Raw genomic sequence first — 12,591 nt, 5'->3', positions numbered from 1 at the left:
ATAGCCGTGGAATGAAGACCTGTCTTTGGTTAAACATATCTTGAGCTATAAATTTTGATAGATGATGCGAACTTGCACCATAATTTACTTAAAAGGTTACATTTTAGTTTATGCTTTTTGTTTCAGGTGTGGTAGGAGTGAAGAAACCATTAGTGACTACCAAAAACAAAAGGATTTTAGGATGTTACAATTTAATGTTGAAGTCAATAACAATGCAGAAAACAGCTCCTACTTGTTGCAAAGGGTCTTTGCTTTGGCATGGTGGTTAATATGGAAGGCCAAGAATGAGGAAATATTCAGATTTCTCTATGACAGTGCAGGAACCAGGTAAAGGTTTTTTGGTGGAGTTATTGTAGACATGCACAGTAATTGGATTCTTGGTTGTGAAGGCTGCAGAGTAGCAACTCCTTTGTGTTAGGAATAATTAAAATATGCATCATAAAAGTTAGATGATACATAGCTCTTCAAATTGAAAATTATCCATTTCAGACTTTAGACTTGAACTCAAGATTTAACCTGTAAAATTGAGAAGATTTTGTTTTTGATGCAAGACATGTTACAACATAACATTTCAGTTTTTTGAGGATAAAATCTTGAAATTAAAAAACAATTATGCATAAATTAAAAAATTTCAAAATTTATTTAAAAGTAAAAATCTGAAAAATAACTTAATCTTTTATTTATAAAATCTATGTCTTTTAATGTTTATGTATTCTATTCTACTTTATCTATTGTTGCAAGGTTGAAATAATAATTTTTATATTTAATGATAGTTAAAATATTTTATATCTAAAGAAAATATTGGACAAATTTTAATTTTTGTATTTAAAAAAAAATAGAAAATGTTTCCGTTGAACTAGTTAAGTATCCACAATTCCAAGATATTGAAGTTCTTCGCTTCTTTTCCTCTTGTAAGTATACTCTAGTTTTTAAATCGTTTGGTGTTGAGTTTCATGTTTATTTAATCCCAAAGACACCTATAAAAGATATTTTGAGTTTTAAGTTAGAAAGGCTCTAAGTGTTCAAGTATTAAATGTAAAGATTAGTGTGTTCAACTATCTTATTTGGACCTCCTATTTATACAAATTATAATGGGTCTTTCATCGATCTAATTACAATTGAATCATTCCTTAATTACAGTTGAATATAGTAAAAATTATATATGAGATTAATCTTCCTTGTGTTGAATATACACAAGGTCTATTTATAATAGAAGAAATATGGGCTAAGCCTAAAATACAAATAAGAAATATAAACAAACTAACTAAAGATAAAAGATAAATATAAACTAAAGATAATATCTTTAACAATTACAATTATTAGGCTGATTTGCATTAATCTTTGCAAGCCTGCTTAACCATGCTAGCTGTGTGCCTGATTGGTCATTCCATCGATTGGTTGACCTTTGTAGGGATTTGTTTGAGAAGCGCCATGGGCTTTCTTCAGTCTTGAGTGTTCAAATAGATTGGACGGGGCTACTAAAGCTATTCTTAACTCGAATGATTTGTGTTGGACTAGTCGGGTACTTACTATACACTGGCCTCCCAAACCCAAGTAGTGGAGCACTCATTGCGATGGGGTTAACAACTGCTCAGAAGTGACTTGATAAGTACTACTTGGGGTTGATGTTTGATTGAGTAACTTTGAAAAGTGACCATTGGAGCTTGAGGAGACGTGACACCTCGTACTGCATGCTATTAGTTATAACATTGGATGTGAAACGTTAGATCTCCTCAATCGTTCGATGTATCTTAATTTGGTGGTCTAGAAGATGCGACTGCTAGCCTTCGTTTTCTATAAATAGGTTAGACGTTAACTTGTCATTTTCACCTTTCTTCTCATGGAGCTCTACACAGACCAATCAACTTTTGTTATTAAGGTAATAATGATTGCAGTCAACATTTCTTCTTCAGAGGAGTCCTCTGGTAGGGATTCATGGATGAACGTGTCCTTAACCAAGTTTTCTACGTTCGGTAGGGGTTCATTGTTGAATATGCCCTTAACCAAGATTTATCCGTTCGTTAGGAGTTCACAGGTTAATACACCTTTAACTGAATTCTACGTGTTTAGTAAGGGTTCATAGGTGAACACATCATTAATCTAGGTCAACTCCTTTAGTAGGGTTTCATAGGTGAACGTTCCATTAACTAAGTCCTATGCATTTGGTAGGGATTCAAAGATGAACACACCTTTAAGTGATGACATGGTTTGGTTGGGAGAGGTTCAATTTTGAATGCATTCTTACTCGACCGATGTTAGTATGTGTGCTTGGTGTAAATATTTGATTAAAATATGCTTTTATTGATAAAGAACGCCTCGTTAAAACCTTATCGTCCAAAACCCTCCTTATGAAAAAAATGTCAAAGGTAAGAAAGAGCACACTGTTAGGAATTTACATCACATTAACTGAAATAAAATTTAAGGTGCGTGACATTCCAAGTATTGGGTATTGTCTTGTCATTTGAATGTTGTAGCCAATACGCATCATTGTGCAAGTTCTCCATCACTCTGAAAGATCCTTCTTAGTTTCATGCAAACTTGCCATGTGCAGACTTCTTTTGCATGTCGTCTGTCTTCACTTCCTTCTTTATTGTTTGTACACTCTAGTCTTAAGCTCGTTCAGTACTTTGAAATTTTTGTTCGTCCAAGACCGCTTAGAGGATGCTTAAGTAAAAAAGGGTTTAATTGCTCAAATATAAGCAAATAATCAATGTGTCCAACTACCTTGCTTGGACTCCTATTTATGTAAATTATAATAGACTTTTACTTACCACCAACTTAATTATCTACCATTACTAGGATGATTTGTATTAATCTCTACAAGTTTGCTTGACCATGCTAATTGTGTGTTTGATGATCATTCCATCGACTGGTCGACCTTTGTAGGAATTTGTTTGAAATATGTCATAGACTTTCTTTAGTTTTGAGTGTTTAAATAGATAGGACGAAACTCTCAATGTTATTGTTAATCTGACTTATTTGTTTTGGATCGATTGCTACTTATTTTACAAAAAATAAAAAAAAAATCAAATTAATTTATTTGATTTTTTAAAATTTTTGTAAACCTTTTTTTATTAAAACATAAATTTAAAATATTATTAGATGATTTTTCTAATGAGATTTGTAAAAGAGGAAAATATATAGAAAAACAAAAAGAAATTTATGAACAAAAATAACTTTAACTTAATTTTAAAATAAAATTTTTAAAAAATTAGGCTAATTAATTTCGACAAATTATTTATGTATAACTTAAATTTGTAGCAATCATTTAACAATTTTTTCAATTTTTTATTTCCCTTATATTTATCTTCTGAAAGATATTTACGATAAGAAATGTAATTATATTCTTTCTCAATTAAATATATAGTTATTTTATTTTTTTACTTTATATAGTTTCCTAGTAAATATAGGTAAATGTTATTACATAACAAACTCTATATAATAGAGAATGTTTTATGCTATTTTCATGAAAAAAAAACACTATATTATATATATATATATATATATATATATATATATATATATATATATATATATATATATATATATATAGATATAGGTTTAATCTCATCCGAAGTCTCTAATTTTGTTCAAAATTTTAAATAGGTTTCTTTTCTTTTTCACGTATTAATTGGGTCTCTATTATTGTCAAATTCACTTAAGGACAGTTAAATCTTGGTTTAATATCTATTTTGGTCCCTCTTTTGGGAGGGTTTGTTCAAAGTGGTCCTTCCTTTTTTAAAAAGCTCACTTAAGTCCCAGTTTTTGCAAAAACTGAGCAAATAGGTTCTTTTTGGTAACGGCGTTAACTTTGTTAACGGCAGAGCTATCAGGTGGCTAATATATGATGATGTGGCATTGTTATGTGTTTTAAAAAAATAAAAAATTGTGACGTGTAAATTAAAATAGTTAGGGTTAAATTAAAAAATGAAATTGGGATAAATAATTAGGGATTTGAATTGTTCGAATTAGGGATTGTGATTGGAAAAACTTCCTTATGAAACTGTAGGGGTTCATGGAAATTGGGAATCAATTGCACAGATTGACAATACAATTTGAAAAATTAGGTTCATTCACAGCGAACATTAATACAATCGCAAAGTAAGCATCATGATTTCTGCAGGTTGAGTTGACATCCTTGCTGGTTAAAAAGATGTTTCTGGTGAGTTAGATATTGTTCTCATTGGTGCTTCTACCTTCCGCTCGGCTTCTTGTGAAGTTGGTTTAGACAAGATCATTTTTATCTTTTCTTCTTCAGAGGTGTCGCTGCTATCCCCAGTCACTGTGATCCATGGCCGCACCCACCAGCATCTCCATTGACGCCACCACCATCAACCACCACCGAGAACCTGGAATCGCGCGATAAACAGAACCCAAAATGCGAATCAAAAACCCAAATAAAAATTTCTCCTTTCTTCTTCCCTGTGGCTGGGTTTCGTAGGAGGGAAGCGAGCTCCGACGGCAACGGTGTTGCGCTGGTGCTACGATGACGTGACAACGGCGCGTCCTTCCTTCTCATTTCGCAGTGAGTGTTGTAATGATGAGATTGATTTTCTGGCGACATCGCGACAAGAGTTTTGATTTAGGTTTCTTGAATCCTCTCTACAGATTTTTTATTCCATGATTTTTGTTAAGGTTTTAATTTGGATTTTTCTGTGCTTGTAATTTTTAAATTAAAAAATTAAATAGTTAGGTTACCCTTATTTCATTTTTTAATTTAACCCTAACTATTTTAATTTACACGTCACAATTTTTTATTTTTTTAAAACACATAACAATGCCACATAATCAGATATTAGTCACCTGGTAGCTCTGCTGTTAACAAAGTTAACGCCGTTACCAAAAAGGACCTATTTGCTCAGTTTTTGCAAAAGTTGGGACTTAAGTGAACTTTCTAATAAAGGGAAGACCACTTTAAACAAACCCTCTCAAAAGAGGAACTGAAATAAGTATTAAATCTTAAATCTTTGATTACATGGCCTGCACAGATCAATCAGTAATGACACGTGTCATTTATATTGAATTTATTTCTAAATAGCATAGCTGATAGCAAAATCAGTTCAGGACAAAAATGGAAGAATAAAAATTATAAGTGCTGCGACTTTTAAAATTGGAGAAAAAATTGGAGGAAATCGCACCAGGGAAATCGCACCAAAAAATTATTAGTGTTGTGACCTTTTCAACATTTCAGATATTTGTATGTCCAAAACAGTGATGCTTTCTGTAATTTGGAGACACTGATTCTTTGTGATTTGCGTAATATGTATGGTCCATTTGCAAAACAGACATTAGTTCTCTGGAATCTGCATAATATGGAAGACATAAGCTATGCTCCACTTGCAACACAATGTTTTGAAACCCTGCAAGTTTTTAAAGTCCAAGATTATGGATGAGATAATATTCGAGGAAATATTTGAGGATGAAAGTTTGCATAATGTGAAAGACACTAGCACGATTTTTTTTAGAAACTTCAAGTTATTAAAGTCCATGGTTGTCATAAATTAAAGATATTACTTCCATATTCCCTTGCTAAAAACCTTTCTCAACTTCAGGAGATTGAAACTTTTGACTGCACAAATATGGAAGAGATCATATCAGAGAAAAAAATTGAGGATGAAAATCTGCACAATGTTAAAGAATTTGGCACACATTTTCTTGAAAAACTTCAAGTTATGAAAGTCCAAGGTTGCTATAACTTGAAGATATTACTTTCTTGGAGGTTTGTTTCACACCAAAACATTCTCGAGTAACGATTGAGATTATGAGCAATTATAACTTTTTCTCATATATGATTTTCTCCAGAATGCAACAATATGAACCCTAACTTCTGGTGCGATTTCTCCCAATTTTAAACCTCCCAATTTTAAACCGTACTTATAATTTTTATCCTTCTATTTTTGTCCTGATCTGATTTTGCTATCAGCTATTTAGAAAAAAATTCAATATAAATGATCAGTGTCATTACTGATTGAACTGTGCAATAATAATTCATCACTGTCATTACTGATTTAATTATCGTGAATTTGACGACAAACCTTTAATTGAATCAAATTTACACTAATAAGAATCTAATTGATACACGAAAAAGAAAAGAGATCAATTTAAAATTTTTTCTTATAAAACATATATATAATTTTGAAAAATAGTTTAAAATTGAAAAATATATTTAATTTATAATTTTTTTTATATATGCTTTTTTATAAATTAATTCATATATGTTAATTTAATTAAAAAGTTAACGTATCTCATATTTTCAACAAAAACAAATCAATACAAAGTTTCGTGGTATTAAAATGTTATAATTTAAAATGTTAAAATTAATTAATCTAATTCAAAAGCAGATAAACACAAACAAAATGGACCGTAATTAATTATTATTGTAAATCTCAGTCTCTTAAAACACAACAATGAAAGTAAGAAAAATAATTACATCCCCGAATCGAATAAATCAATAAGGATAATTACTTTGTGGCAACGGCGTCGTATATGAGTCTTTGTTTTTCATGTTCTTCTTCTCCTTTTTCTGTTGACGGTGGCGCTGATCTGATAGGAATCCAGGATCCGATCACTGCAGCAGCAAGCAATGGCAGGGGCAGCCTCGGCTCTGTTCCTACTCGACATCAAAGGCCGCGTCCTTATCTGGCGCGACTACCGAGGCGATGTCTCCGCCGTCGACGCGGAACGCTTCTTCACCAAGCTCATCGAGAAACAGGTTCCTTCCGCTTTACATCTCTTCTCTCTTCCACTCACTCTCGCAACGCGAATCCTCACTCTCTAGCTAATCTCCTTTTCATCGAAGGCCGATCCGCAGTCTCAAGATCCGGTCGTGCTCGACAACGGCGTGACCTACATGTTCGTTCAGCATAGCAACGTCTACATCATGATAGCCACCAGACAGAACTGCAATGCCGCCAGCCTCCTCTTCTTCCTGCACCGAATCGTCGACGTACGCCTCCTTATTACATCCTTTCGAAATCCAGAGTTTCTCGATTTAGTTTGTGCGAATAATCATTGATCCTTGTTTTTGCGGCAGGTGTTTAAGCACTACTTCGAAGAATTGGAAGAGGAATCGCTTAGGGACAACTTCGTCGTCGTGGTAACATGCCGATGAATTTGCGTTTTAATTACTTGTTTCGTGGATTTTGAAATGAATTGGTTGAATTGTGTGCTTTTCGATTTGTTGTCTCGCTGGCAGTATGAACTACTTGATGAGATTATGGACTTTGGCTATCCTCAGTACACCGAGGCGCAAATTCTTAGTGAGTTTATCAAGACTGATGCTTATAGAATGGAAGTTACGCAGAGACCTCCCATGGCTGTGACTAATGCCGTGTCTTGGCGCAGCGAAGGGATAAACTATAAGAAAAATGAGGTAGCCATTTCGAAATTAAAAATCTGAAGCTTTTTTAATTGTAATTTGATTGTCTAAGCGATTTCGTTTTCAGGTTTTCTTGGATGTGGTGGAGAATGTTAATATACTTGTCAATAGCAATGGACAAATAATTCGATCTGACGTTGTTGGGGCGTTGAAGATGAGAACGTATTTGAGGTTGGCTCCCTACTTTCCTTGTGATCTATTGATTTTCTGACAATGGTTATTGACTAACTGGTCTTTCTACTATTTATTGATTTGCTTAAATTCTACTGTGTTGATTTAGGGACTCTAATGTGTTGATCTCAGTTTTCTGCTTTTCCGTTTTAGCTCTTTTTTGTTGTTCTGTCTACTCACTTGTGGGTATGGTATACTATGTTTGTGTATGGTTATTGTCTAGGACTGAAGAGGTACATTTGAGAATAGAGGACCAAGCCTAAACTTAGTCCTTGTTGAATCTTTTCTTAAAACTATCTTTGATTTCTGTGTTGGTAAATTTTGAGGCATGCAAATGAAATTAGCTATGAGGACGATCAGTTTGTTATTTTCTGTTTTTTACTTTGTACTGGTTACGAAGGTTGGTGGATTGCTTTATTCAGCACTTTAAGTGATGGGCAATAGCAGCATAGTGTGGTGAGGAGTGACGCCTGCCCACCACAGGATTATTGCTGGTGCTAAGTCCTCTAAACAACATCATTAGGGTTTTTCGTGGGAGGGGGGGTATATGGGATTTCAGTTTCAAAAAATGAATTCAGCCATAGCAGTCAATCCTGAATAGCGGAGTGGCTGACCCCAAAAGTGAGATAGTAGAATGACGTCTGCTCTATTTTTTTTTTATATATTAAATACTAATTTTATATATGTAGTTGTATATAGATGACATAGAATTCTGGAATGGTAATAGTAGTGAAAATCATAAAGAAGACTTAGATTAGAAGATGATAATTAATTATTCCTATCTAGGAAACTTTACTTCACTTTTGTTGGTATTTGCTTGTATGTTTTGTTGACACCAATGACATTTTACTGTTATCTATGAATTGAATGTAATTGAGTAATGTTTACCATTTTTGAGAATATGAATGCATATAGTATGCGTTGTATAAACCATACAAATAATTTTTAAAAATTGGCTATCCCACTATAGCATTTGTTAGACCAGCCACTACGGGTTGTTATCTTGAATTTGAAAAATTGGCTTTTTCATTTGGTACTCCTTACCCCAAAGGCTTTCTTTAACAGCTCGTGCTAAACATACTTATTTGTGTTAGATATCTTACAGACTCGTCCAACCACTGAATCCATGTTCCGCTGCCTATTTTTTTACAGTTGAGAGTATTTGGTAGACTGTGTTAACCTTGAAGTATCTGTTATTCTAATTGACTTATATGTTAGTGTATTTATCTGACTCAAGTGTGCCTTTCATGGCCTATTTAATACAGTGGTATGCCTGAGTGCAAACTTGGCTTAAATGATAGAGTATTGTTAGAGGCACAAGGTAGAACAACAAAGGGAAAGGCTATTGACTTAGAAGACATCAAATTTCATCAGTACGTATGCTAGACTTCCTTGTATTTAGAAAATGATAATTTAAACCTAAAATTTTGTATAATTTTTTTAAGCATGTTTCTTCTTCTTGATGCTAGTTCTCAAATTATATCTGGCCTTTTATGAAGGTGTGTGCGTTTGGCTCGATTTGAAAATGATAGAACAATTTCCTTTATACCACCTGATGGGTCGTTTGATTTGATGACATACAGGCTCAGTACACAGGTTCATCTTTTTCTCTAGACATGACATAAGTTTCTATTTTTAGAGGTAAACAGAGAAAGAGAGAATAAAAGCATTTTGAAGTCTGATGATTCTATCATCACTTTTTTTTTTTTCAGGTTAAGCCTTTAATTTGGGTGGAAGCAAGTGTTGAAAAGCATTCAAAGAGTCGGATTGAGATTATGGTGAAAGCAAGGAGTCAATTTAAGGAGCGTAGGTAATGAGATTTCTTCTTATATTTGCTATGCTTCCTACCCCCTGGTGATAGAAGATCATGTTTTAGATCATTAGAACCTAAACTGTCTTTGCTGCCCCAACTAATTGAGTTGATTTTATAGCACTGCCACAAATGTGGAGATTGAGTTGCCAGTGCCTGTTGATGCAACAAATCCTAATGTTCGAACTTCAATGGGATCTGCATCATATGCACCTGAAAAGGATGCGTTAATCTGGAAAATTAGATCCTTCCCTGGAGGCAAAGTATGATTTCACTTGAAATAGGCATTGAATCCTTGAATAACACCCATCTTTTGGTACCTCAATTTGATCCTGATTTATTGGATCTGGTTTTCCTCCTTGATTCTTTCAGGAATATATGTTGAGAGCAGAGTTTCGTCTTCCAAGTATAACAGATGAGGATGCAACTCCTGAGAGAAAAGCCCCTATAAGTGTCAAATTTGAAATACCATACTTTACCGTTTCTGGCATACAGGTATTGCATCATGAATCTGGTTTTCTTATATATAGAACGTAGCTAGACTATATTTTTCGGCTTAGGAAATCTAATGTGTTAGTATCTCTGCTTAAATTTAGGTGAATGTGACCTTTTATTCTAATCCGTATTTACTCTTCCCTTATTGTTTTTCACTCCATTTGTGTATTAACATTTTTATTATTTTAATGGATTTAGGGTTGTAGTAAACTTGATGAATTTGATTTACTTAATATTATTTTCACAATTCAGAATTCACAATAAATGTTTAAAAAATATTGATATAAACAAATAATTGTGGAAAAAGGAACTTGACATTTGGAAATGATAAAAAACTACCAAACTTAATTTTCCATTGACCATGATAAATTGTTTTGAAAACTAGTTTGTTTGATCCATGTGAATTTGAAGACATACCCACATGTTTTGATGGTACTATTCAGTTAGCTGAAAGGTTTGATTTGATGGTAATCAATTTTGGTTTAATAGGTTAGATATTTGAAGATTATTGAGAAAAGTGGTTATCAGGCTCTTCCATGGGTGAGATACATAACGATGGCTGGAGAGTACGAACTACGGCTTATTTAAGAACTTGTATCTTTCTTTGGCGCTTGAATTTCTCCGAATAATTGTGTCAACTTCCATGGTTAATGGTTTTAAACTGGTGGGTGGTAGAGGAACTCGAATGAAATTAGTTACATTTTATATGGCGTGATCATATCTCCCATCATGATTGTTGTTTTGGCAACAGATCGCAAGTTGCCCTTGTCCATAAAGTTCAGGAATTGGCAAGTGTAAGGCTGTATCTTCTGTAAGTGTTTTTTTGTTCAAATCTGTTTTTTGTTGGGAAAATGCTTGATTTTTTTTTTCCTTCTATTGCTTTTTATTTACAATCTGTCAATCTTTTCCCAATGTCTTCAGTTTGATTTATTTGTAAGAGAATTATTAGCTTTTGTATTACGAAGACTGAATATTTCCCCCCTCATTATTTTGTATCCACTATCTGACCCTCTCTTGTATTAATATATGCCATATCCCTTTCTGGACAGAAACAGCATTTCTTAACCATTCATTCAGAAAGTTTATTGAAAATCAATATATAGATAATTTCATCTGGATATTAAGCTAAGTTAAGAAATACTGGTTTCAATTACAGTTGTGGGAAACAAGAGTCAACCCTCTAGTCTTTATTGTTTCCTAGAAAACTTCTGTGGACATTTTTGGTTCGTAATCTTTTATTCTTGAATGTAGAATTTATAATTCGGAATGATTTTTTTCAGAATATAAAATTTACTTTTTGAAACATCTACTCCGAAATAAACGAAAGAAACCAATAATTTTATACGAAACACCCAAATTTATCATATGAACCACCTACAAGCCAAGCTGCACTAGAGATGATACACTGGGTAAGTGGGATTTGGGATTTGTGATCTTAATTTTGGTGAAAGACAATCATTGAAATTTAAAAATAAGTTTGAACAACTTAGAAGTAAGAAATTCTTAATTTTCATATTAAGAATTTTTGTTCATTTTATATAATTTTTGTTTATTAATTAGAAGTTACAACTTTTTTCTTATTTTCTGTTCATATTATTTTCTACAAATAAATATAAAAATGAAATTCATTTTGAAATGTTATGAATTAAATAATTATTACTTTCAAATGTTAAAAAAGAAATAACTGATAGCGTTTTTCTATTTTAATGGCAATAAATATATTATTACTTTCAAACTTTTAGTCATATCTTGAATTTATTGTGAAGTTCATTAATGAAATATGTATTATTTTCTCAAAAGCATGTACTCGTAATTTATTGCTTACAAAATTATTTCTTGAATTAAAAAGAATTCTATTAAATGTCACCGTTATTTAATTTTATAAATACGTTTGAAATAAAATTTAATTTTACGGTGTTATTAGTTAGTTAAGTTATTTTGCTAGTCTTAATTAAATATTTTATTTTTATGATCATTAGATCAAAGATGATAAACAACCTTTATTTTGAGGGACAATAAAGCATGATTAAAAATTATATGAAGTATCGTCTGCTAATCCAGATCAAATAGAGTCTGAATTTGAATATGATTATTTAATATTTGCATTTTATCTAATATTGTTTTTCGTTTTATTTTAAAGTAATATTTAAAGTTTAAAGCACTTAGTTAAAGTATACAAGTGGCCATCACTTATGAAACTAATATTTTTTAATTTAATATACTAATTAAATATTAATTAACTTGTTTAATTACATTACTTTTTTTTTCTTTTGGCTTAATTACTTTTTTGCCCCTATATTCAAAGTTTTGTGTCTCTTTAGTATTTGCTTTTAAAAATATATTTATTGTGTTTCTATGTGATATAATTGCATCAATCAAAATATCTCTATTGTGTTTCTATGTGGTATAATTGTATCAACTCTTTGGTTAAATTGAAATAAACGGAATTAAATGTTTGATGATATGGCAAAGAAATTTGATCATTTTTTTTTTCTCTTTCCTCTTAATCAAATCATTGGGTTTCTAAGATCAAAATGTCCCAAGTCCAAGCAACAATTGGATTAATGAGATCAGTATAAATCATAGAGTTTCATTTGATATATCTGCCCAAAAAAAGTCTTGGAATCTTTGGAAAACAACCAGCGACATCGACATGGACTAAGGTCATGTCGAAATTAAAAAACGATTTTCCAACCATAGCAAACAAAGAAGAATATTTTTTTAGTTAAACCCGTTA

General features: G+C 32.1%; 1 protein-coding gene across 2 annotated transcripts; it reads left to right on the top strand.

Annotated features, from left to right (window-relative positions):
* Positions 1-6,462: 6,462 nt before the first annotated feature.
* Positions 6,463-10,877, top strand: LOC106778082 (AP-1 complex subunit mu-2). Of its 2 annotated transcripts, XR_001377007.2 has the most exons (12): positions 6,463-6,712; positions 6,800-6,946; positions 7,034-7,096; positions 7,196-7,372; positions 7,446-7,549; positions 8,815-8,922; positions 9,049-9,145; positions 9,262-9,359; positions 9,481-9,622; positions 9,732-9,854; positions 10,344-10,518; positions 10,606-10,877. XR_001377007.2 is itself a non-coding variant. In XM_014665980.2 (11 exons), the coding sequence occupies exons 1-11, from the start codon at positions 6,584-6,586 to the stop codon at positions 10,440-10,442; spliced, it is 1,287 nt and encodes a 428-aa protein (XP_014521466.1). In that variant the 5' UTR covers positions 6,463-6,583; the 3' UTR covers positions 10,443-10,877. The 2 variants fall into 2 exon arrangements, 1 of the variants encoding a protein (XP_014521466.1); XM_014665980.2 differs by having other exon boundaries at positions 10,344-10,877.
* Positions 10,878-12,591: the final 1,714 nt, after the last annotated feature.

Source organism: Vigna radiata, chromosome 11 (assembly GCF_000741045.1).
Source record: "Vigna radiata var. radiata cultivar VC1973A chromosome 11, Vradiata_ver6, whole genome shotgun sequence".
Taxonomy (NCBI): domain Eukaryota; kingdom Viridiplantae; phylum Streptophyta; class Magnoliopsida; order Fabales; family Fabaceae; genus Vigna; species Vigna radiata.
This window is presented reverse-complemented; position numbering and strand designations above follow the sequence as displayed.